The sequence below is a fragment of the Lepus europaeus genome, chromosome 18 (assembly GCF_033115175.1).
Source record: "Lepus europaeus isolate LE1 chromosome 18, mLepTim1.pri, whole genome shotgun sequence".
NCBI lineage: Eukaryota > Metazoa > Chordata > Mammalia > Lagomorpha > Leporidae > Lepus > Lepus europaeus.
This window is the reverse complement of record NC_084844.1, coordinates 22,823,539-22,848,884: the sequence shown is the minus strand read 5'-3', so window position 1 is coordinate 22,848,884 and position 25,346 is coordinate 22,823,539. Positions and strand designations below refer to the sequence as shown.

The 25,346-nt window shown below is 44.2% G+C and overlaps 1 protein-coding gene across 3 annotated transcripts in view; it reads right to left on the bottom strand.

The window, feature by feature from the left end:
- FBXL20 (F-box and leucine rich repeat protein 20) overlaps nt 1-25,346 on the bottom strand; it is a 113,614-nt gene that overhangs the window by 55,605 nt on the left and 32,663 nt on the right. For 2 of the 3 annotated variants that reach the window (XM_062175458.1, XM_062175459.1), the window contains exon 2: nt 8,584-8,645. In XM_062175458.1, coding sequence (XP_062031442.1) covers nt 8,584-8,645 — 62 coding nt within the window. Of the gene's footprint in view, nt 1-8,583; nt 8,649-25,346 lie in introns of those variants that run through there. The other variant, XM_062175460.1, reaches the window with a different exon arrangement.

Sequence of the window (25,346 nt, the reverse complement as noted above, 5' to 3'; positions counted from 1 at the left end):
ACATCAAAACAATTCCTTATACATAAGAGTCTGTAGGAAAAAATCAAGAAGAAATGATACTGTTATCTCTAAATAATAGGACAGAATACTAAATTATATTTAGTATCTTCCTGTTTTTTACTATCTCCAGGCCAAGCCTCTTATTTTTTTAATGTTTATTTATTTGAAGGCAGTGACAGAGACAGAGTAAGAGAGAGATCTTTCACCTGTTGGTTCTCTCCCCAGATGCCTGCAACAGTAGAAGCCAGGAACCTGGAACTCAAACTAGGTCTTTAACATGGGTGGCAGGGGCCTAAGCACTTGAGCCATCATCCCCATCAGTACCAGGACTTGAGCAATGCACTCTGATATGGGATGTGGACACCCCAAGTAGCAGCCTAACTGGCTGCCCCTGTGCTGTAACACCTGACATCAGGCCAAGTATTTTAGGCGAAGTGTACAGTGTTTTTTTTCTCCATAATTTTAACTCTTCACATAAAGATACAGAAAAGTGAGAATGTATAAAGGGTTTGCTAAGTCTTCCCCTCTCATTTCTTTTTTTGCTTAAAGATTTTATCTGTCTGTCTGTCTATCTACCTTGTCTGAAAGGCAGAAGAGGGGCTGGTATTGTGGCATAGCGGGAGAAACTGCTGCCTGTGATACCAGCATTCCATACTGGCAGAGCGTTCCTATCCTGGATGTTCCACTTCCGATCCAGCTCTCTGCCATTGCACCTGGCGAAACAGCAGAAGATGGCCCAAGTTACTTCCGCTCCTGCCACCCACATGGGAGGCCCGGAAGACGCTCCTGGCTTCGGCTAGCCCAGCCCTGGACGTTGCAGTCCTTTGAGAAGTGAACCAGCAGATGGGAATGTGCACATTCCCTCCCTCTTCTTCTAACTCTGCCTTTCAAATAAATAAAATAAATTTTTAAAGCACACATTCACGGTAGTACACATCTGTAAAATGTGTATTTTGTCCCTGAGACAGTCATTGCTGCTTGTTTGTGATTCTTCCCATAAATATTCAGCTTTTGAAGCTACACACACACACACACACACACGCAGCCTTGTTATCTAACTGGTTTATGTAGTAACAGACATGTAAATAATTTCTCATCATCAAATATTATTATCTGTCTCTGAATCTGTGCAAACACATAGGCCAACAGTCTTTTAATGCCTTGTGAGATATCAACTCTTGAACTATATTTTTATTTTGATAGAAAGGAATATTTTAAATTAAAATATTTTTCGGGGGGTAGGCAGTTAGCCTGACAGTTAAGATACCTCCATCTCACATGGGCGTACCTGGGTACAAAGCCCAGTTCTGGCTCCTGACTCTAGCTTCCTCCTAAGGCAGACCCTGAGAGGGAGCAGTGAAGGTTCAAGTAATTGGATTCCTTCCATCCACATGAAAAACCTGGATTTGAGTTCCTGGCTTCTAGCTGCAGCCTGGGCCTAGCCCTAGTCCTTGCAGGCATTTGGGGGAGTTCTGTCTCTCAAATAAATACATTTAAAAGTTTATAAAACATTTGCCAGTAAATTCTTTTAAAATAAAAAGACCCTTATCTTTTGATGTTGATCTGTATTTTCTTTTCTTTTTTTTTTTTTTTTTTTGACAGAGTGGACAGTGAGAGAGAGACAGACAGAAAGGTCTTCCTTTTGCATTTGGTTCACCCTCCAATGGCCGCCGCGGTAGGCGCGCTGTGGCCGGCGCACCACGCTGATCCGATGGCAGGAGCCAGGTGCTTATCCTGGTCTCCCATGGGGTGCAGGGCCCAAGGACTTGGGCCATCCTCCACTGCACTCCCTGGCCACAGCAGAGAGCTGGCCTGGAAGAGGGGCAACCGGGACAGGATCGGTGCCCCGACCGGGACTAGAACCCGGTGTGCCGGCGCCGCAAGGCGGAGGATTAGCCTAGTGAGCCGCGGCGCCGGCCACCTGTATTTTCATATCAGATTTTTCTGCCTTCTTCCATTCTTTCCTACCTGAAGACAGTAACAGAAACAGGGAAGATAGGCTGAGCCCAAACCATGGTTCACCAACTTCTGACTTAAACATTCCACATAAAAATCTTTGCATAAGACTTTGAATACAGTTCATTATTATACAGATGGGATTATTAAAGTTCAGATTGATTTCTGATAGTGTCCTGTCTAGGACATCCAGGATAAATATTCTGCAACAAAAATAAATAAATGCAGCTTGGAGGACAATACAGATGTGCAGTCATAACTTCTTATTTGTGGGGACTGATTCCAGGACTCCTGCCCCCACCCCATAACAAAATCCAAATATTCAAGCCCTATATAATAAATGGAAGAATATTTGCATATAAATTTACAAATCCTTCCATATACTTTAAATAATCTCTAGATTCTTTATACCTAGTACAATGTAAATTATATATAAAGATGCCATATGATATATATGGTATATAAAGATGCTGGCAATGCAGGTAGTGGCTTAACCTGCTACACAACACTGACCCCAACTTCTCTTGATCAAATGCACATATAACATGCTGTATAAAAGCTAATGTTAATCTATAGTCATTCCCTCAAATAAGTGTAGCACAAATGAAACTACCAGATTCACCATTTTAGTTCACTTCAGTACAAGGAAATCAGATTATCACATTCATAATAAATCACTGCTTATTGATAATTCCATGATATATATTCAAATTTATCTCAGTTTGAATGAGTATTAGATTTTCAATTTGAAGTTAAATCAGATTTTCATTAAACAATGCCTGGCTACAAGACTGGCTATCTATCTATTTATTTATTTTTGAAAGAGAGATCACTCTCAATTTAGTGTTTTCCTTTCCAAATGCCAAAAACAGCAAGGAGCCAGGAACTAAATCTCTGTCTCCCATGAGGGTGGCAGAGACCCAAGTACATCACCTGCTGCCTCTCAGAGTCTGTATCATCAGGACGCTGTCTCACAAATGGAGCTGGGAACTGAATCGAGGCACTCTGATACTGAATGTGCATCTCCTAACTGCTGTATTAACCACTGGGCCCCATGCCTAATCCAGACCATTTTAATAAATGTATCTCCTGCTTAATCTCAAACGTTTTTGGCATGTGTTTTGTTGGAAAATAATTACTTTCAAATCAAGAGACTGAATGTCCACCCCCAAAGTCTGAGGAAAGATAATTTAATCATTCTATGAGTGCTTAAAAGATGGCACCTTCTACCTATGTCCATACATTGTGGAAGGAGTGGACAAGACTGGAGCTTCTGTTAGGAAGGCCTACATCTCGTTCCTGATTCAGCCAGCTCTTAAATCCCACCTCTTGATGCTATTACAGTGGCGATTAGGTTTCAACATATTGATTCTGAGGGACAAAAACATCTTGTTGTAATATGGCCATTTGTTAGAACTCAGTGGAGGGGCAGGCATTTGGTGCAGGGGGTTAAGCTGCTGCCTGGGACACGTGCATTCTACACCAGAGTGCCTGGGACAGTGCCTCCCCTCCCATCCAGCAGCTGCTGATGTGCACTCTGAAAGGCAAAGATAATGGCGCAGCCTGGGAACTGATCCCAGCACTCCAGTATGGGATATGGGTGTCCTAAGCTGTATCTTATCTGCTGTGCCAAATGCTCATCTCTCATCTATTTTAGACAAAGAAAAATAAAACAGATATTCATTGTTTCCACTTAAGTTTAGAAAGTTCATCTCCAACCCAATTACACATACATATCATTTATTACATCAAAATTATGACACAACACCAAGAGCTGAAAAATAATGAAAACATTTCATAATCTAAGTACTAATTATCCTTTTTCTGAAATTGTATTTTGTCTTTTAGGGCATGCATGGGCTCAAGCAGTCTGATTATTTCACATCATTTTTACAGTTATCAATATCATCCTACAAAGGAATCTTGGAGAAACAAGTCATTTCACAGTGACTCTTGGAACGCATGTAGAGTCATTGTCTTAAAAACACTGACATTCATTTTATAAGAAGTATCCCTAAACAATTGCACATGGTCCTGCTCTGAAAAGACATACTGTCAATCCTGCAAACTGAATTTTACATTATGCAAACAGTGGATTCCAGCTTGCTAAGCCATTAATAATAATCTCTGCTTGAAAGGAAAAAAGGACAATCAGTAAGTTAGTTAAAGTTAAGAGGAAACAGGAACACTTGCTTAATTCACTGGTTATCTTGTTGTAATGAAAGGAAACAGGGTGCTTCTAACAACAAAACTCTCCTACTGTATGTTACTATATGCTAGATTGAAGGCTGTAATATGTAACTTAAAAACTAACCAAACTAAATGTTGTGTAATTACTAAACTGTATTATTTTTTTTTTTTGACAGGCAGAATTAGTGAGAGAGAGAGAACCAAGAGAGAAAGGTCTTCCTTCCGTTGGTTCACCCCCAAAATGGCTGCTATGGCTGGCGCGCTGCGCTGATCCGAAGCCAGGAACCAGGCACTTCCTCCTGGTCTCCCATGCGGGTGCAGGGCCCAAGCACTTGGGCCATCCTCCACTGCCTTCCCGGGCCACAGCAGAGAGCTGGACTGGAAGAGGAGCAACCGGGACAGAATCCGGTGCCCCAACCGGGACTAGAACCTGGGGTGCCGGCACTGTAGGCAGAGGATTAGCCAAGTGAGCTGTGGTGCCGGCCCACTAAACTGTATTTTGAAAAAGCAAATGCAGATATAGTACAAAATTCAAAGCTGAGCAACAAAATAAGTAATGACAGTAACAACATAACTCATAGAATAAAACAAGTGTCCAAGAGTCCATACTACAAACAAATGGAAAAGAAAGAAAAGCTCTTCTAATTACTCAATATAGATATAACTGCAAATTCAAACTCCTGGTAAATACTATAGTGACAACTGATGCTAACCAACAAAAATGAGCAACAGAACATCTACATAGTTATGAGACACATTAATTAAAAGGGAAAAATAATTTTACAGTGGCTATGTGAAAGATACATTAATTAAGTAATCAAAATTAATGTCACCATGTATGTCTTGTTACAATACATAGTAAAGGGCACAAGACCATTTCTATAGTACACTTGCCAAAATACATAACCTGATTTCAATTATAAGGAAGTATGAGACAAAGCCAAATCGAAGGACATTATATAAAATAGCTAGCCATACCATTTAAAAGTATCACGGTTATGAAAGACAAAAGACTAGGGAAATATCCAGATTAGGTTCCGGGGTCAGAAAAAGGTTACTGGTAGGCGGACAGTTAAGGAATCTGAATAAAGTTTGCAGATTTGTTGATAAGCACTATATCAGAGATAATCTCCTGATTTTGATAACTGAGGAAACTGAGGCATACTTGAATTGTATTTTGCTAATTTTTGTTTAAGTATGACACAATTTCAAAGTGAAAATTTAAAAATAAAAACATCTAAAAGAAAAATACAGGGACTGGCACTTTGGCACAGTGGGTTAAAGCCCTGGCCTACAGTGCTGGCATCCCATACAGTCGCCAGTTTGAGTCCCGGCTGCTCCACTTCCAATACATCTCCATGCTAATGTGCCTGAGAAAGCATTGGAGGATGGCTCAAGTCCTTGGATCTCTGCACACACGTGGGAAACCTGGAAGAAGCTCCTGGCTCCTGGCTTCGGATAGGCCCAGCACCAGCTGTTACAGCCATTTAGGGAGTGAACCAGTGGACAGAAGACATCTCTCTTTCTCTCTCTGTAACTCTTTCAAAAAAATAAAATAAATCTTTAAAAATAACAGAAAAAGAAAAATACAGAAAAGCATAGTAGAAAATAAAAGTAAGATTTCCTTCTTCTTTTTTTTTTTTTTTAAAAGATTTATTTATTTACTTGAAAGGCACAGTTACACAGAGAGAGAAAGAGAGAAGGAGAGGCAGAAAGAGGTCTTCCACCCACTGGTTCACTCCTCAACTGGTCTCAATGGCCAGAGATGCACCTATCCGAAGCCAGGAGCCAGGAGCTTGGGCCATCTTCTACTGCTTTCCCAGGCCATAGCAGAGGGCTAGATTGGAAGAGGAGCAGCCGGGGCTCAAACTGGTACCCATATGGGATGCTAGCACTGCAGGTGGCGGCTTTACCCACTGCACAGCACCGGCCTTCCTTCTATTCTTGTCTTCCAGCTACCCAGTTTCCCTTCCAGTAGCATCTGGTCTCCTACATGGGTGGCAATGACCCAAGGACTTGAGTTATCACCTGCTCCCTCCTAGGCACAATAGCACAGCGTTACAGGCACTAAGGTGGTCTGCCTTAGTTGCCTGATCGCCCCTCCTTAGCCTTAGAGAAAAAGCCAGTGAGGTTTGAGAGTAGTTACAAATTTCGCTTCCTCTGATTTCCCTTGTAATGTCCACTCTCTGGTAATTACATACCTCACAGCCCATCAACAGGGACTACAGTGAGGTTAGAAATGATGACTACAGCTAGAAAGAACCAGAGTAGTCAATCCTACAGTTTAAAGAACTGCAGAAATGTTACTTTAGTGCCCCTTGTCTCCTGGCTTGACATCCTTAGAAGCCTTCTTATTGTTCCTCACTCCTATCCTGCAATCTGAGCTTTGCATAGTAGCCAGACGAATCCTTTAAAAATATTTTAAAGGCCAGATCATATTATTTTCTTGTCACATCATGAACACTCTCACATGCCATAATATGGAATCTGGGTTTCAGAGTGATACAATTCAAAAACATAAACCACAACAGGTTACCAGAAAGTCAAGTAATTTCCCAAATCTTGGTCTTAAAGTTAACCATGGAAATACAAAATACTTAACAGGGTCTGGTGATTCGGAGCAGGTTAAGCCTACCCTTGTGATGTTGGTTCCAGTCCTGGCTACTCTGCTTCTGATTCTGTGGTTCACTCCTCAAATGCCTCCACCAGCTAGGAACCCAATCCAATTCTCCAACACGGATGGCAGGAACCCAATTACTTGAGTCATCATTGCTGCCTCCCAGAACGCCCAATATCAGGAATCTGGAATCAGGAATGGAGCTGGGACTTGAAACAAGGCACTCTGATGTGGGATAGGAGCAATCAAAGCGACATATTAACCACCTGGTCAAATGCCTGCCCCATGCTTCCTTCAACTATTCTTTTTTTTTTTTTTTTTGGACAGGCAGAGTTAGACAGTGAGAGAGAGAGACAGAGAGAAAGATCTTCCTTCCGTTGGTTCACTCCCCAAATGGCTGCTACAGCCGGCGCTGTGCTGATCCGAAGCCAGGAGCCAAGTGCTTCTTCCTGGTCTCCCACGCGGGTGCAGGGGCCCAAGCACTTGGGCCATCCTCCACTGCTTTCCCAGGTCACAGAGAGAGCTGGATTGGCAGAGGAGCAGCCAGGACTCGAACTGGCAGCCACATGGGATGCCAGAACTGCAAGTGGTGGCCTTATCTACTATGCCACAGCACCAGCCCCCATCAATTTTTAAAATAAAGGGCTATGGCCGGTGCCGCGGCTCAGTAGGCTAATCCTCCGCCTTGCGGCGCCGGCACACCGGGTTCTAGTCCCGGTCAGGGCACCGATCCTGTCCCGGTTGCCCCTCTTCCAGGCCAGCTCTCTGCTGTGGCCAGGGAGTGCAGTGGAGGATGGCCCAAGTGCTTGGGCCCTGCACCCCATGGGAGACCAGGAGAAGCACCTGGCTCCTGCCATCGGAACAGTGCGATGCGCTGGCCACAGTGCGCCTACCGCGGCAGCCATTGGAGGGTGAACCAACGGCAAAAGGAAGACCTTTCTCTCTGTCTCCCTCTACTGTCCACTCTGCCTGCCAAAAAAGAAAGAAAGAAAGAAAGAAAGAAAGAAAGAAAGAAAGAAAGAAAGAAAGAAAGAAAGAAAGAAAGAAAGAAAGAAAGGGCTGTAACTTTTCTATTCAGCTTCTCAGTCTATTCAACATTTTGTTCCAATAAATCACTTCATAAAAACACTGTGACTGGCCGGTGCCGTGGCTTAACAGGCTAATCGTCTGCCTTGCGGCGCCGGCACACCGGATTCTATCCCAGTTGCCCCTCTTCCAGGCCAGCTCTCTGCTATGGCCTGGGAAGACAGTGGAGGATGGCCCAAGTCCTTGGGCCCTGCACCCGCATGGGAGACCAAGAGAAGCACCTAGCTCCTGGCTTCGGATCAGCGCGATGCGCCGGCCGCAGCGGCCATTAGAGGGTGAACCAACGGCAAAAAGGAAGACCTTTCTCTCTGTCTCTCTCTCTCACTATCCACTCCTCCTGTCAAAAAAGTAAAAAAAAAAGAAAGAAAAGAAAAAAAAAGCACTGTGATATTGGGCATGGGGAACAGGAGTAAGGGGTACATCAGAATCACTATTCCAAGGTCTTAATATAATAAGATAAAAAATATTACCTCTCTCACATTATATCCAAGAATAGGACAAAGGGAAAATTGGTCAACAAAATCAAATATAGGTCTAAGTTGAAAGAAAGATATTACTACTTACTTCTGAGTCATAGCTAGAAAATGTAGAGTAAGGCTGGCAAAACAATCAATTTAAGAATTCCAATACAGACTACACATTTAAGAAAATCTGCAACAATTCTAAAAATTTTAAAGTAGACAAATATAATAGACATGTATAAAAACCAACATAAACTCAGCATTCCAACTTACCGTAATAGTAGTTCTTTGGGAAGTTTTTTATTGATTACAGCTTCATCGCTATTTGAGAACATCTGCAAAAACAAAATCATTGTGTCAAGTGTTACTTAATACTTCAGTACATCCAGCTCCTCAGTTTAGAGGCGATTCTCTTAAGAGAGAGCTAAAGAAGTATGGAGAGTATTATAAGTCAAATGTCCTTTCAGATTCTTAGGGCTGAAAAATGTCTGGAGGTATTCAGTGTATTCCTTGTCTTTAGAGAAAAATAACTAGAGGCAGTCAGGAGGATGAGATGATATGATAGATACTGTTTTAAGTTGTTTTCATGTGTTTGAATTAATGTTTTTAATTTCCATGCCATCCCTATTATCTTCATTTTGTAAGATAAGGAAACAGAGGTACTGCCAAGGTCACATCACTATGGAAAACTATTCCAAAAGGCCATTTAGATAAAGTCACTTCTAAAATTGGCTCACATTTGCTTGTTTAAAGAAGTGTTCCAGGGCCGGCACTGTGGTGTAGCAGGTAAAGATGCTGTCTGCAGTGCCAGCATTCCATATGGGCGCTGGTTCAAGTCCTGGCTACTCCACTTCCGATCTAGCTCTCTGCTATGGCCTGGGGAAAGCAACAGAAGATGGCCCAAGTCCTTGGGCCCCTGCACCCATGTGGGAGATCCAGAAGAAGCTCCTGGCTTCGGATCACTGCAGCTCCAGACGTGAGGAGTTAACCAGCAGATGGAAGACATCCTCTCCCATAACTCTGCCTTTCAAATTAATAAATAAATCTCTTTTTAAAAAGCCCTTCAGAAGTTTGGAATAGGGAACGAGAATAATATTTCATGTTTTGTATATTACGCAGAAAACAGAAAATGTTTCATAATCATCATCAGCATTCTTGACGTACACAAGTGAGCAATTAATCAAATCACTCACAATGAGCACTTTTCTCTTTTTAAAAATTATTTTTTGAAACAATTACAGAGGCAGACAGAGAAATCATCTATCAGTTGGTCTATTACCCAAATATCTGGTCACAACTGCCAGGGTTTGGCTAGGACAAAGCCAGAAACCAGGAGCCTCACTCAGGTCTCTACCATGGATGGCAGGGGCCCAATTACTCAGGCTACCTTCTACTGCTTTCCTAGGTGCATCAGCAGGGAGCTGGATGGGAAGTGGAGCAGTTGGGCCTTGAAACGGAGCCCATATGGGATGCCAGTATCATAGGTGGCCTCGCCAAACATGCCACAACACTGGCCCCCCAAAATGAACACTTTTATGCAAAACCACTGCTTATGCCACGAGGAGATCACAACTGTTGTTAGCCTGACTACTAAAGTTATGTAAAAAAGCAACTGCCAGGGGCCTGCACTGTGGTGTAGCAGTTTAAGACCTGGCTGCTCCACTTCCAATCTAGCTCTCTGCTATGGTCTGGGAGGGCAGAGGAAGATGGCCCAAATATTTGGGCTCCTGCACACGAATGGGAGACCCAGCAGAAGATCCTGGGTCCCGGCCTCAGATCGGCCCAGCTCCAGCCATTGTGGTCATCTGAGGAGTGAACCAGTGGATGGAAGACCTCTCTCCCTCTCTCTGCCTCTGTCTCGGCCTCTTTCTAACTTTGCCTTTCAAATAAAAATAAATATTTTTTTCCTTTTTTGACAGGCAAAGTGGACAGTGAGAGAGAGAGAGAGACAGAGAGAAAGGTCTTCCTTTTGCCGTTGGTTCGCCCTCCTATGGCCTCCGTGGCTGGTGCGCTGCGGCCGGCGTACCGCACTGATCCCAAGGCAGGAGCCAGGTGTTTATCCTGGTCTCCCATGCGGGTGTGGGGCCCAAGGACTTGGGCCATCCTCCACTGACCTCCCGGACCACAGCAGAGAGCTGGACTGGAAGAGGAGCAACTGCGACAGAATCCGGTGCCCCGACCGGGACTAGAACCCGGTGTGCCGGCGCCTCAGGCAGAGGATTAGCCTATTGAGCCGTGGCGCCAGCCAAAATAAATCTTTTATAAAAAGCAATATACAGGGCCGGCGCTATGGCTCAATAGGCTAATCCTCCGCCTTGCGGTGCCGGCACACTGGGTTCTAGTCCCGGTCGGGGCGCCGGATTCTGTCCCGGTTGCCACTCTTCCAGGCCAGCTCTCTGCTGTGACCTGGGAGGTCAGTGGAGGATGGCCCAAGTGCTTGGGCCCCGCACCCCATGGGAGACCAGGATAAACACCTGGCTCCTGCCTTGGGATCAGCGCGGTACGCCGGCCGCAGTGCACCAGCCACGGAGGCCATAGGAGGGTGACCAATGGTAAAGGAAGACCTTTCTCTCTGTCTCTCTCTCTGTCCACTCTGCCTGTTAAAAAAAAAAAAAAAAAAAAAAGCAATACACATTGTCAGTAAAAAGCACAAATACATGTCACTGAAACTGTATGTTTTTTTTTTTAAAAGATTTATTTTATTTACTTGAAAGACAGAGTTACAGAGAGGTAGAAAGAGAGAGAGATCCCTCCATCCGCTGGTTCACTCCCCAACTGGCCTCAAAGGCCAGAGCTGTGCCGATCCGAATCCAGGAGCCAGGAGCTTCCTCCGGGTCTCCCACGCAGGTGCAGGGGCCCAAGGATTTGGACCATTTTCTACTGCTTTCCCAGGCCATAGCAGAGAGCTGGATTGGAAGAGGAGCAGCCAGGACCAGAACTGGTGCCCACATGGGATGCTGGCGCTTCAGGCCAGGGCTTTAACCTGCTGTGCCATAGCGCTGGCCCCAATAAATATATTAAAAAAAATTTTTTTTGACAGGTATTTATAGACAGTGAGAGAGAGACACAGAGAGAAAGGTCTTCCTTCTGTTGGTTCACCCCTCAAATGGCCGCTATGGCCGGCGATGCGCCGATTCAAAGCCAGGAGCCAAGTGCTTCTTCCTGGTCTCCCATGCGGGTGCAGGGGCCCAAGCACTTGGGGCATCCTCCACTGCCCTCCCAGGCCACAGCAGAGAGCTGGACTGAAAGAGGAGCAACTGGGACTAGAACCGGTGCCCCACCCGGGACTAGAACCCAGGATGCCGGCGCCGCAAGTGGAGGATTAGCCAAGTGAGCTACAGCGCCGGCCGAAACTATATGTTTATTGCTATTAAGTATAGTAGAAACTCCTACTGACCTTATGTAATGAACATTACTGAAAACTCTGTAAATATCAGACACTTTTAAAAGATTTATTTATTTAACGGAAAGGCAAAGTTACAAAGAGGGGGGAGGGAGAGACGGAGAGTTTCCATTCACTGGTTCACTCCCAGAATGGCCACAATGGCCAGAGCTAGGCCAATCTGAAGCTAGGAGATACTTCTGGGTCTCCTACATGGGTGAAGCGGCCCTAGCACTTTGGCCATCTTCCACTGCTTTCTCAGGCATGTTAGCAGAGAGGTGGATCGGAAGTGGAGCAGCTGAGACTCAAACGGGAGACCATAAGGAATACTGGTGCTACAGGCAGTGGCTTTACATGCTACACCACAAAGACAGCCCCTATCAGGCACTTTTCTAGGCAATGGAATACAATAAAAAAAAAAAAAAAGGTGTTATTTTTTTTTTTTAGAGAGATTTATTTATTTGAAAGAATTACAAACAGAGGGAGAGACAGAGAGAGGGATCTTCCATCCACTGGTTCACTCTCCAAGTGGCTGCAAAGACCAGGGCTGGGCTGGGTGGAAGCCAGGAGGCAGGAGCTTCTTCTGGGTCTCCCACATGGGTGGAAGGGTCCAAGCATTCGGGCCATCCTCCACTGCTTTTCCTAGGCCACCAGCTGGTGGAGCAGCGGGGACTGCATATTGGATGCTGGTGTCACAGGCAGCTGCTTTACCTGCTGCACCACAACCAGCTATTATCTTTGTTTTTAAAGATTTCTTACTCGGGGCGGTACTGTGGCACAGCGGGTTAACGCCCTGGCCTGAAGTGCCGGCATCCCACTTAGGCGCCGGTTCAAGATCTGGTGGTTCCACTTCCAATCCAGCTCTCTACTATAGCCTGGGAAGGCAGTAGAAGATGGCCCAACTCCTTGGGCCCCTGCACCTGTGTGGGAGACCTGGAAGAAACTTCTGGCTTCAGATCGGCACAGCTCCAGCCATTGCGGGAAGGAGGTGGGAAGAGGCAGAAAGACACAGAGACAGAGACAGAAAGCTTCAACCCTCTGGTTCATTCCCCAAATGCCCAGAATGGCCTGGATCAGGCTATTAGATGGGAACAGGGAACTTTATTCAGGTTTCCCACATGAGTGGCAGGAACCCAATCATTTGAATTACCACCACTACTGCCACCAAGGCCTGCATTAACAAGAAGCTGGAGTCAAAAGCCAAAGTCAGGTATTGAATCCAGGCACTCTAATGTAGGATTTTGTATAGGGTGTTTTTTGTTTTGTTTCATTTGTTGTTGTTGTTTTTTTTTTTTTTTTTGGACAGGCAGAGTTAGATAGTGAGAGAGAGAGAAAGAGAGAGAGAGGGAGGTCTTCCTTCCGTTGGTTCACCCCAAATGGCCGCTACGGCCAGTGCGCTGCGCCGATCCAAAGCCAGGAGCCAAGTGCTTCCTCGTGGTCTCCCATGCAGGTGCAGAGCCCAAGTACTTGGGCCATCCTCCACTGCCTTCCTGGGCCACAGCAGAGAGTTGGACTGGAAGAGGAGCAACCGGGACAGAACCGGCGCCCCAACCGGGACTAGAACCCGGGGTGCTGGTGCTGCAGGCAGAGGATTAGCCAAGTGAGCCACAGCACCGGCCACATAGGGTGTTAAACACTAAGCTAAATGTTTGTAACTTGTATTTGGTAAGACCTTCCTGAAAGGAACACTGACGCACCCCGAAAGTCTGAGAACCAATGAGCCAGAAAAAGTAGATTGAGGATCTCAGGACTCAAGAAATTATGAGTTATGCAAAACTAGAATAGTTTATTATCATTTGGAATAAAATGGCAATGAACCTTAAAAAACAATCCTGCCGGCGCCGCGGCTCACTAGGCTAATCCTCCACCTGCTGTGCCGGCACCCCGGGTTCTAGTCCTGGTTGGGGCGCCGGTTCTGTCCCGGTTGCTCCTCTTCCAGTCCAACTCTCTGCTGTGGCCCAGGAAGGCAGTGGAGGACGGCCCAGATCCTTGGGCCCTGTACCTACATGGGAGACCAAGAGGAAACACCTGGCTCCTGGCTTTGGATTGGCGCAGCATGCCTGCTGTAGTGGCCATTTGGGGCTGAACCAACGGAAGGAAGACCTTTCTCTCTCTCTCACCAACTCTGCCTATCAAAAAAAAAAAAAAAAAATCCTAAAAGTAGACACACAACATTCACTGTTTTCTTTTCTTTCTTTTTTTTTTTTAATTTTTGACAGGCAGAGTGGATAGTGAGAGAGAGAGACAGAGAGAAAGGTCTTCGTTTTGCCGTTGGTTCACCCTCCAATGGCTGCCGCGGCTGGCACACCGCGCTGATCCGATGGCAGGAGCCAGGTGTTTATCCTGGTCTCCCATGCGGGTGCAGGGCCCAAGCACTTGGGCCATCCTCCACTGCACTCCCTGGCCACAGCAGAGAGCTGGCCTGGAAGAGGGGCAACCAGGACAGAATCCGGTGCCCCGACCGGGACTAGAACCTGTTGTGCTGGCGGCGCTAGGCGGAGGATTAGCCTATTGAGCCGCGGCGCCGGCTAACATTCACTGTTTTCTAGAAAACCCAAATGGTTTCCACTTTTATTCGTGCTATTATTTGTAAAACAAATGTTTCATAAAAGCAACAGAATATATATTTTAGTTTTTTACTATTGCAGCTAAATCCAAACTCTAGGTTTCCCATGCAAAAATATAAAGGTTGTCAAAACAATTTAGATCAAGGATATAATGAATCACAACACATTTGTGAAGGATTTTACATGTATTATTTGTAGAGGAAGTGAATGTTTAAACTTTTAACATTCTTAGGTAATTTGATTTCCTATTAACACAGAGATACATGATTATGTATTTTTGTAGTCTATCAACAATTACAAGAAAGTGGTAAAGAAAAAAACAGGAGAGCATCTAGACTGTTCTCAGTATTTCAAGGAAAGACAACATCTGGAGTCGGCACTGTGGCTTAGTGGCTTAAGCAGCTGTTTGCAATGCAGGTATCAGCTGTGGGCAGTGATTTGATTCCCAGCTGCTCTGCTTCCAATCCAGCTCCCTAATAATCCAAGTGGGAAAGCAATGGAAGATGGCCCAAATGCTTGGGCCCCTGCACCCATGTGGGAAACCCAGATAAAGCTCCTAGCTTCTGGCTTCGGACTGGCCCACCAATGGCTGGGGAATAAATAACTCAATCAGCAGATGGAAGATGTCTTTCTCTCTGTGTGTCCTTCCCTCTCTGTAACTGCCTTTCAAATACATAATCTTAAAAAACAAAGGGGGGTGGGGGAGACAATATCACCTAAACAAGCAAGCTGACAATTTGACAACCAAGTTTTCTATAAGTAGGGAATTCTTTTTTTTTTTTTCCAGTAGGGAATTCTTAATAGGTTTTTTAAAAGCTAAATGATTTGGTCTGTTATCCATTCATATAATTGTTGATTTGCATCAAATTTTGGTGGAAAAGGGCAGACAGAACAAAGAAAATAAGAAAGAAATACTTGCTCAACAGTGACCTCTGCTGCTTAAAGTAACCAAGTCCTAAAAAGAAAATATCTGACCCATATTATTTAAGGCTTATAGAATACGTAACAGAATTCCCAATTTTCATGCATATGGCTATGTGGAAAGAAGTCTTTATTTTACCTGCGGTTAAATATATCTCAGTAAGAAAGTCCTGGCTTTATTAAAAAGAGATGAGAGCAATTTCAGCAGTGTCTTCAAAGAATGCATGTCATTTCTTTCTTCCTTCCTCCATTCTACTGCTTAGAATGTGGTTAGGATGATTGGAACTTCAGTTGAGGGCCACAGTTTTAAAGACAAACAGAGGAGCCGGTGTCATGATATAGCAGGTTAAGTTGCCACCTGTGACATCAGCATCCCATATAAGGGCTGGTTTGAGTCCCAGCTGCTCCACTTCTAACCCAGCTCCCCACTGAAGCAACTGGGAAGTCAGCAGAGAATGATTCAAGCACTTGGGTCCCTCCACTCATGTGGGAGATCTGAATGGAGCTCCATGTTCCTGGCTTTGGTCTGGCCCAGTCCCCAGCTGATGCACCCATGTGGGGAGTGAACCAGCAGATAGAAGATCTCTTTCTCCTTCTCTAATTCTGCCTTTCAAATAAGTAAATCTTTAACAAAAAAAGATAAGCAGACTATTTGAAATTGTCTGCACATGACTGAAAAAAAATTACACCAGCTGAAAACTGTCTACATTAGACTTTATAAGAAAACAAGTTTGGGGCCAGGGTTTAGCTCAATAGGATTAAATCCACAGCCTGCTGTACTGGCATCCTATATGGGCACCAGTTCAAGTCCTGGCTGCTCTACTTCCAATCCAGCTCCCTGTTAATGAACCAGGGAAAGCAGCAGAGGATGGCCCAAGTGCCTGGGCTCCTGCATACAGTTGGAAGACCTAGAAGAAGCTCCTGGCTCCTGGCTTCAGTCTGGCCCAGTCCTGACTGTTGTGGACATTTGGGGAGTGAACCAGAGGATTGAAGATTTCTCTCTCTCTCTCCCTCTCAGCCTCTCCTTTGTCTCTGTAACTCTGCCTTTCAAGTAAGTAAATAAATCTTAAAAAAAAAAAAATTCTGGCATATTTACACTGATTTTAATTTGGATCCCTGACATATGCAGTAAATTTATGAATGTACTTTTTTGTTTTAAAACGTATTTTTTTAAAAAAGATTAATTTACTTGAAATTCAGAGTTACAGAGAAGAGGCAGAGTCAGAGAGCGGGTGAGCGAGCTTCTATCCACTGGTTCACTCCTCAAAATGGCTACAACAGTCAGGACTGGGCCATGCCAAAGCCAGAAACTTCATCTAGGTCTCTCTTGTGGGTGCAGAGACCCAAGGACTTGGGCCATCTTCTGCTGCTTTCTCAGGTTTATTAGCTGAGAGCTGAACCAGAAATGCAGCAGCCAGGACTGGAACCGGCATCCATATGGGACGCTGGTGCTGCAGGCAGCAGCTTTACCCACTATGCGACAGTATCGTCCTTAAAAGATATTCTTTTTAACAAAGAATACTTGTAATAAATTTTATCTTTGGGGCTAGCACTGTGGTGCAGTAGGTTAATCCTCTGCCTGTCGTGCCAGCATCCCATATGGGCGCCAGTTCTAGGCCCAGCTGCTCCTCTTCTGATCCAGCTTTCTGCTATGGCCTTGGAAAGCAGAAGATGGCCCAAGTTCTTGGGCCCCTGCACCCTCGTAGGAGACCTGGAAGCTCCTGGCTCCTGGCTTCAGATTGGCCCAGCTCCGAAGTTCATTTGGGCAGTTATAATGGTAAATTTTATTATGTGTATTTTATGACAATGAAATAAAAATTGTAAAGGTTTTTTTTTTTAATTAAAGATTTATTTACTTATTTAAAAGGCATAGTTACAAAGAGGGAGATGGAGAAAGAGAGAGAGACATTCCATCTAGTAGTTCACTCCTGAAATGGCTGCAATGGCTGGGGCTGGGCCAGGCCAAAGCCAGCAGCCAGGAGCTTCATCCAGGTCTCCCATGTGGGTGCAGGGGCCTAAGCACTCGGGGTCATCCTCCACTGCTTTCCCAGGTGCATTAGCAGGGAGCTGGATCAGAAGTGGAGCAGCAGGGACTTGAAGTGGCACTCATATGGAATGCAGGTGCTGCAAGCGCTGGCTTAACCTGCTGTGCCACAATGTCAGTCCCTAAAGGTCTTGTTCACATCTGAAATTAGGCTGTATAAATCAAAAGTATTTTGGTGGGGCAGGCATTGTAGCTCAGTAGGTTAAGCTGCTGATTGGGATATCATGTCCAATATGAGTGCCAGTTCAAGTCCTGGCTACTTCACTTCTGACCCAGCTCCCTGCTAATCTGACTGGGAAGCAGTGGATGATGGTTCAAGTCCTTGAGTTCTTGCCACCCACCAAGGAGACCTAGATGGAGTTCTTGGCTCCTGATTTTGACATGGCCCAGTCCTGGCTGTTGTGGCCAATTGGGGAGTGGACTAGTAGATGGAAGATCTCTCTTTCTCTGTCTCCTTCTATCACTCAGCTTTTCAAACAAACACATCTTGTTAGCATTTTTTCAATAAAATATGTATTTGAAAGTCAGTAGTTACAGACAGAGAGGGAGAGGGATAGGGAGAGGGGGAGGGAGAGGGAGAGGGAGAGGGAGAGAGGGAGAGAGGGAGAGAGAGTTATCTTCCATCCACTAGTTCACTCCCCAGACCGCCACAGCAGCCAGGATTGGGCCAGGATTAAGTCAGGAGCCAGGAACTACATCCAAGTCTCCCACATGGTAGCAGGAGTACAAACATTTAGGTCATCTTTCACGGATTTTCCTGGGCCATTAGCAGGGAGTTGGATGGGAAGTGAGAAACTGGGACACAAACCGGCACCCATATGGGATGCTGGTGACATAGGCAAATCCTTTCCTGCTAACCTACAACACCAGCCCCCTTTTTGGCATTTTTGTGGAATATAAAATGGTGCACATTATAATTCCTGGTTTATTTAATGATGTGTAGTAAAGTATAAACTAGAGGAAAACAGACATTAAAAAGAACTTAAGGACCATTTGCTTCTCTGCGAACAGGTGCCTGCTTTCTTCATGTTATTTTCCCTCCAGCACATGTGCAACAAAACCTGCCTATTCTGTCAAAAAAACAGATGAATGCCCACTGAAGATGTTACTGATCCCATGAAGTGATTCCTAACCTCGTTTACTCAGTGTGACTCTTCCTTCTCTTAGGATGCCCCAAAGCTCAGAAAGCTTACTGAGTTGCTGTGGTAACCTTCGTATCAGACTGTAAACTGAGAGGAAAGGAACACTGTCAGTTCAGTTCACTACAATACAATCAGCAACCAACACAGTGCCCAGAAATTGCTGAATCAATGAATGTTATTTATCCTTTGGGAATCTGGAAGTACTATAATCCCTCTTTTTAACTGTAAATTCCCAGCAAGCTTCTCTGGCTTTTTCACTTTGTATCTCCACGGTAGAATGACTTGGAAAAACAAAGCAAAAAAGCAATACAAATACTTAATAAATAAGATGTCATTCATTTAGCAAGTAAGATACAAAACACATAAAATGTGTATTTATTTGTTTTCCTTAATTTCTCTTTCAGCAGTTTTAGTGCAAAAGCTCTGAATAAGTTCTCTTGCAGGCTTACTCATAAGTATTTTATTAATGTCAATGCTGTTGTGAATGGAATTATTTTCTTAATTTCATTCCAGCACTGTTCAAATCACCACCTTTCCATCCTCTCATTTTCAACCTGTTTGCACCTTTGAATCTAGTATGTGTCTCCTCTACACAGGATAAGGCTGAATCTTATTTTATCCAGTCTGACAATCCATGCCTTTTGAGTGAAATATTTAGCCTATTTCCATTTAAGTATTAATTTGGCTAGACAGGTCTCTCATTCTATTTGCTTTTCTTTTTTTATATACATTTAATTTATTTGGAAGGCAGAGTTAGAGAGAGACGGGGATAGACAGAGAGAAGAGATCTTCCATCTGCTGGTTCACTCTCCAAACTGCCACAACGGCAAGGGCTAAGCTAGGTTGAAGCCAGGAACCAGGACCTCATCTGGGTCTCCCACATGGGTGCAGAGACCCAAGCCCTCTAGCCATCCTCCACTGCTTTCCCAGACACATTGGCAGGGAGCTGGATCAGAAGTGGAGCAGCTTCCTAAAGTTGTACTTATGAAATGCACGACATTTGTATTCCTTAAATAAAAGGTTTCTGAAGCAAAAAAAAAAAAAAAGTAAAGTAGCAGCAGAGCAGCTGGACTTGAATCAGTGTCCACAGGGGATGCCGGTGCTGCTGACAGCAGCTTAACCCACTTCAACACAACACCGGCCCATCTGTTTTCTATGTCTCTTGTTTATTCCTCTTCTGCTGTCCCCTGGTACACATGTACACACACACACCGTGGTTAAGTCACTGCTTGAGATACCCACACCCCCTATCAGAGTGCCTAGGTTTGAGTCCTGTCTGTGTTGCCAATTCTAGCTTCCTGCTAATGTACAATTTGGAAGGCAGTAGGTGATGGCTTAAGTAGTTGGCTCTCTGCCACCCATACGGGAGATCCAGATTTAGTTCCCAGTTCCTGGTTTTGGTCTGGCCCAACCCCAGCTATTACGGGCATCTACTGAGTGAACCAGGAGCTGAACAATCTATCTTTCAAATAAATAAACTTTTTAAAAAATGTATTTCTTTCAGTTAGTTTCTTAGTGTTTAATCTAGAAATTATAATATGTAGTTTAATTTGCCACAACCTATTTCAGATCACCACTAATTAAATCACTGCAAAATATAAACTTTGCTACAAAAGAACTCTATTTCTTCCTTTCTCCTTTATTATGTTACATACTTATCTCATAAACCCAAAATTAGTTTATTATTGTCTTATGTAAATATATTTTAAATCAGTTATGATAATAAGAGAGCAGGATTTATCCACATACATGGAGAGATTTATTACAGGAACTGGCTCACAGAAAGTCAGTAGTGCAATTTAATCTGAGTTTGAAGGCCTAACAACCAGGGAGGGGACCAGGTAGTATTTCCAGAGTCCAAAGGCCTGAGAACCAGGAACTGATGTCCATGGGCAGAAGAAGATGGACATCTCAGTTGAAGGAGGAAAAATTTTTCTTTTCCTACACTTTTTTCTACGAAGCCCTCAATGGATAAGATGATGCTGGTCCACAGCTCTTACTTAGTCTACCGATTCAAATGCTAGCCTGCTGCAGAAATGCTCAGAGACATATCCAGAAACAATGCTTTATGAGAAATTCACGTAACAGAATAAATCATTTTGAAGTATGTTTAGTGTCACTTAGTGCATTCACAGTGCCGTGTAACTATCACCTCTTTGGGATCTCAGAACACTTTGGATCCGTTAAGTAATCACTTCTACCCAATCATTTCCCATGCCCCTAGGCTACCACTAATCTGCTTTCTGTAGATGGATTTTCCTAGTGTGGATGCTTCCTATAAGTGAGTCCTTCAATCTTTTATGTGTGGCTTATTTCTCTTTATTTTTTTTAACATTTATTTATTTATTTCATAGGTAGAGTGACAAGAGAGGGAGGAGAGTTAAGAGAGAAAGATCAAATTTCAACCCATTAGTTCACTGCCCAAATGGCCACAATGGCTGGGGCTGGGCCAGGGCCAAAAAATCCATCGGGGTCTTCCATGTGGGTGACAGGGATCCAAGTACTTGGACCATCTTCCACTGCTTTCCTAGGGTCATTAAGAGGAAATAGGGGCCGGCGCCGCGGCTCAACAGGCTAATCCTCCGCCTTGAGGCGCCGGCACACCGGGTTCTAGTCCCGGTCAGGGCGCTGGATTCTGTCCTGGTTGCCCCTCTTCCAGGCCAGCTCTCTGCTGTGGCCCGGGAGTGCAGTGGAGGATGGCCCAAGTGCTTGGGCCCTGCACCCGCAAGGGAGACCAGGAGAAGCACCTGGCTCCTGCCATCAGATCAGCGTGGTGCGCCGGCAGCAGCGCGCCAGCCGCGGCGGCCATTGGAGGGTGAACCAAAGGCAAAAGGAAGACCTTTCTCTCTGTCTCTTTCTCACTGTCCACTCTGCCTGTCAAAAAAATAAATAAATAAAATAAAAAATAAAAAAAAGAAAGAGGAAATAGGATTAGAAGCAGAGCAAGCTGGAATTTGAAATGGAGCTCTGATGTGGAATGCTGGAGTCGCAAGTGGTGGCTTAAACCACTGACTGCTTATTTCTCTTTTGCAATGCTTTTGATGATTATAGACACTGTACTGTGTCTCAGCACTTCATTCCTTTTTATGGCCAAGCAATATTCCACTATATGTATTCATATATAACATATTTTGTTTATAAAACACATGCCAATAGGCATTTGGGGTGCTTGGACTTTTGGTTATTTTGAATTTTGCTGCTATGAACATTTGTATACAAGTATTTTCATGAATACCTGCTTTCAATTTATTTGGTATAGATCTGGGAGTAGAATTACTGGGTCATACGGTATTTCTATAACTTTTTTTAAGAAACAAACCGTCTTTCATAGTGCCTTCACCATTCTACACTGCCATTGGCAAAGTACAGGTTCAAATTTTCCTATATCCTTGCCAACCTCTGTTATTTTTTTCTCCTTTGTTAACTTATAGCCATACTAGTGATTGTAAAGCAGCATCTCATTAGGATGTTGATTTGTTTTTCCTAATGACTAGTATTGCTGAATATTTTTTCATGTGCTAGTTTGTCTATCTTTGGAGAAATGTCTATTCAGATTCTTTACTCTTAAATACTGGGGTATTTTGTTGACTTGTTAAGACAAGAGTTCTTTATATATTCTGGATCCTTGGCCCTTATTACATAATTAGCAAATAATTTCTCTTTGGTTTTCAGATTGTCTTTTCACTTTCTTGAGAGTATAAGTTGATATATAGATATAGAATTCTCTTTTTAAAATTTTTAATATTTTACCTGTGCACAATTAAGGGGTTTAGTGTGATAACTCAATACATGTACACAATGTATAACGATCAGATCAGGCAGAGAGAGACACCAGTCAGTACTCCTTGATAGTCTTCTCACACTCAGAGGGAAACGCAGAGAATGCCAGTCAGATTCCACTTTGTCCTTTCTGGGTCTAATTTTCTTTCTGAATGTTGCCTCTGTGACCATCAGTAGCCCCAAACTACTGTTATCTGAGGATCAGAGAGACAGTAGTTACAGAGTAATAGTACTTTTAAAAAAGATTTTATTTATTTTATTTGAGAGGTAGAGTTACAGACAGTGAGAGGGAGACACAGAGAGGGTCTTCCTTCCATTGGTCCACTCCCCAAACGGCCTCAATGAGCGCAGGCGCAAGGACATGGGCCACCCTCTGCTGCTTTCCCAGGCCATGGCAGAGAGCTGGATTGGAAGTGGAGCAGGCAGGACTTGAACGGGAGCCCATATGGAATGCCGGCATTGCAGATGGAGGCCTTACCTGCTACCCCATGGTGCTGGCCCAGAGAATAGGGGTTAATTATAGGAATTAGACTCTAACACAATTGTGGGAAGATCTGGAAGGGAGTTAGAGAATCAGAGACAAAGCCATCAACTAATTAATTCGATAAAACAAGTATATTTAATTGCTAGCGAGATGCTGTGAATGGAAGTCTCTGGAGAGGGCTGTAGGAGGCTGTTGCTCCATTAGATGCATATGATAAAATAATAGGAGAAATAAGTTGAAGACAGAAATGCACATTTTGCAAAAAATTCAGAAAAAATGCTGGGCCTCAAACTTGCTGGACTGGAAAACAAAAATGATTCCTTGTCTTCAGTCTCTCAAGCCAATAAGATTCTCAACATAATAAATCCCCTCCAGATAAATATCCAATCAAAAGTGTGACTATGAAATCCTTTTAAGACCTCAAAAAGATTTAAAATCTTGCATAGCTGACGCTCTTAGCTAGAAGTATACCACAGGACCTGACACTACCAAATTAGTTGTCTTGAAACGAACCATGGATACCAGACAGCTTTTGGGACATAGAATGAACAAAGTCAGGTCCAAGAAAATTTAAAACATTTTATAGAAGTTGTACCAACTGGATTAAAAGATAACAGTTCAAAATGAAAAGAAGCTATGAGTCCCAACATTCTATAGGAAAGAAGTACACTGAGAAAGTACTTGGATTCTTAAGATGTTTCTTAAATAAAAGGGAAGACTTCTCAGCAGAATTAACAGCCCCAACTACAGAGCCAAGAGCCACAGAGAACAACGTATTAGGGAACCACGTCCAGGAAGCAGAACAAGGCCCCCGTCAGGGAACATTTCCTGCTCCTGGACTAGGTGACCCTAACATGTACCCGCTGGATTTCAGGATTGTTAGGGGCCAACAACTGCAATATGCCTTCCTTTTCTCTCCTGAGTGAGTCTATTGCCATTATTCTATCCCTGTGACAACTCCCAATTGTCGGGAGTACAGAGCAGATCCTTTCTTTTCAACTTACAGACCTTTGGATCAAGAGAAACTGTGGCCGTCGCCGTGGCTTAACAGGCTAATTCTCCGCCTTGCGGTGCCGGCACACCAGGTTCTAGTCCTGGTTGGGGCACCGGATTCTATCCTGGTTGCCCCTCTTCCAGGCCAGCTCTCTGCTAGGGCCCGGGAGTGCAGTGGAGGATGGCCCAAGTGTTTGGGCCCCGCACCCGCATGGGAGACCAGGAGAAGCACCTGGCTCCTGGTTTCGGATCAGCACGATGCGCCGGCCGCAGCGGCCATTGGAGGGTGAACCAACGGCAAAAAGGAAGACCTTTCTCTCTGTCTCTCTCTCTCACTGTCCACTCTGCCTGTCAAAAAAAAAAAAAAAAAAAAAAAAAAGAGAGAGAGAGAGAGAGAAACTGCAACTGAGGAACCCTCTCCACAACTGAATTTGATGTAAACAAAAGTATTCAAGTTAATTTTGGGGGGGGATAAGACTCTGGAGGTACTGGACGGGGCTGTTTTATATGTGGCAGGAATGTGAACCACTGTGGCCAGGTCTGATCGTGGCAGAAAGGTCCCCACTTGTCAATTATGTCTCAATAAAGACTAAAAAAAAAAAAAAAAGAGTTTTGCCCAACCACAAGTCTTCTAGTTGTAGTCTGTGAGCTTTCAGTGTGATCCCAATTGTCCTTATAAGAGGAAACTGGTGGGGCAGTGCTGTGGCATAGCTGGTCAAGCTGTCATCTGCAGTGCCAGCATCCCAGCTGCTCCAATTCCAATCCAGCTCCTTGCTAATGTGACTGGGAAAGAAAGCATCAGAGGATGGCCCTGGTGCTTGAGCCCCTGCACCCACGTGGGAGACTGGATGAGGTGCCTGGCTTTGGCCTAGCCCAGCCCTGGCTGTTGTGGCCATTTGGGGAGTAGACCAGTGGGTGGACGATCTCTGCCTCTCCCTCTCTATAATTTTGACTTTGAAATAAACAAAAATAATCTTAAAAAAAAAAAGAAGAAGAAGAAGAAGAAACTGGTAATGGGGAGAGATGTCATTGATGACCAGAACTGTATTGTGCGTTCAGTCTACTTTGGAACCAAAACAAATCCACAAATCCACTTACCAAATCACAACTTTGCTTTAGTAAGGTAAAATCATTAATTTTTTAAAAAAAGATCCAGCTTCATTATTTTAAAAAATTGGTCTAGTAAACTTTTTTCTATTTTTATTTATTTATTTATTTATTTATTTATTTATTATTATTTTGACAGGCAGAGTTAGACAGTGCGAGAGAGAGAGAGACAGAGAGAAAGGTCTTCCTTTGCTGTTGGTTCACCCTCCAATGGCCACCGCGCTGCGGCTGGCGCACTGTGCTGATCCGAAGCCAGGAGCTAGGTGCTTCTCCTGGTCTCCCATGCGGGTGCAGGGCCCAAGCACTTGGGCCATCCTCCACTGCACTCCTGGGCCACAGAAGAGAGCTGGTCTGGAAGAGGGGCAACCGGGACAGAATCCAGTGCCCTGACCGGGACTAGAACCCGGTGTGCTGGCACCGCAAGGCGGAGGATTAGCCTATTGAGCCACGGTGCTGGCCAAACTTTTCTTAATGAGAATTTAATTCTAATAGATAACCAGAGCAATTTTTTTTCTTAAAGATTTATTTATTTATTTGAAAGGCAGAGTTACAGAGAGACAGAGAGAGCTTCCATGAGCTGGTTCATTCCCCAGATAGCCACAACGGCAAGAGCTGA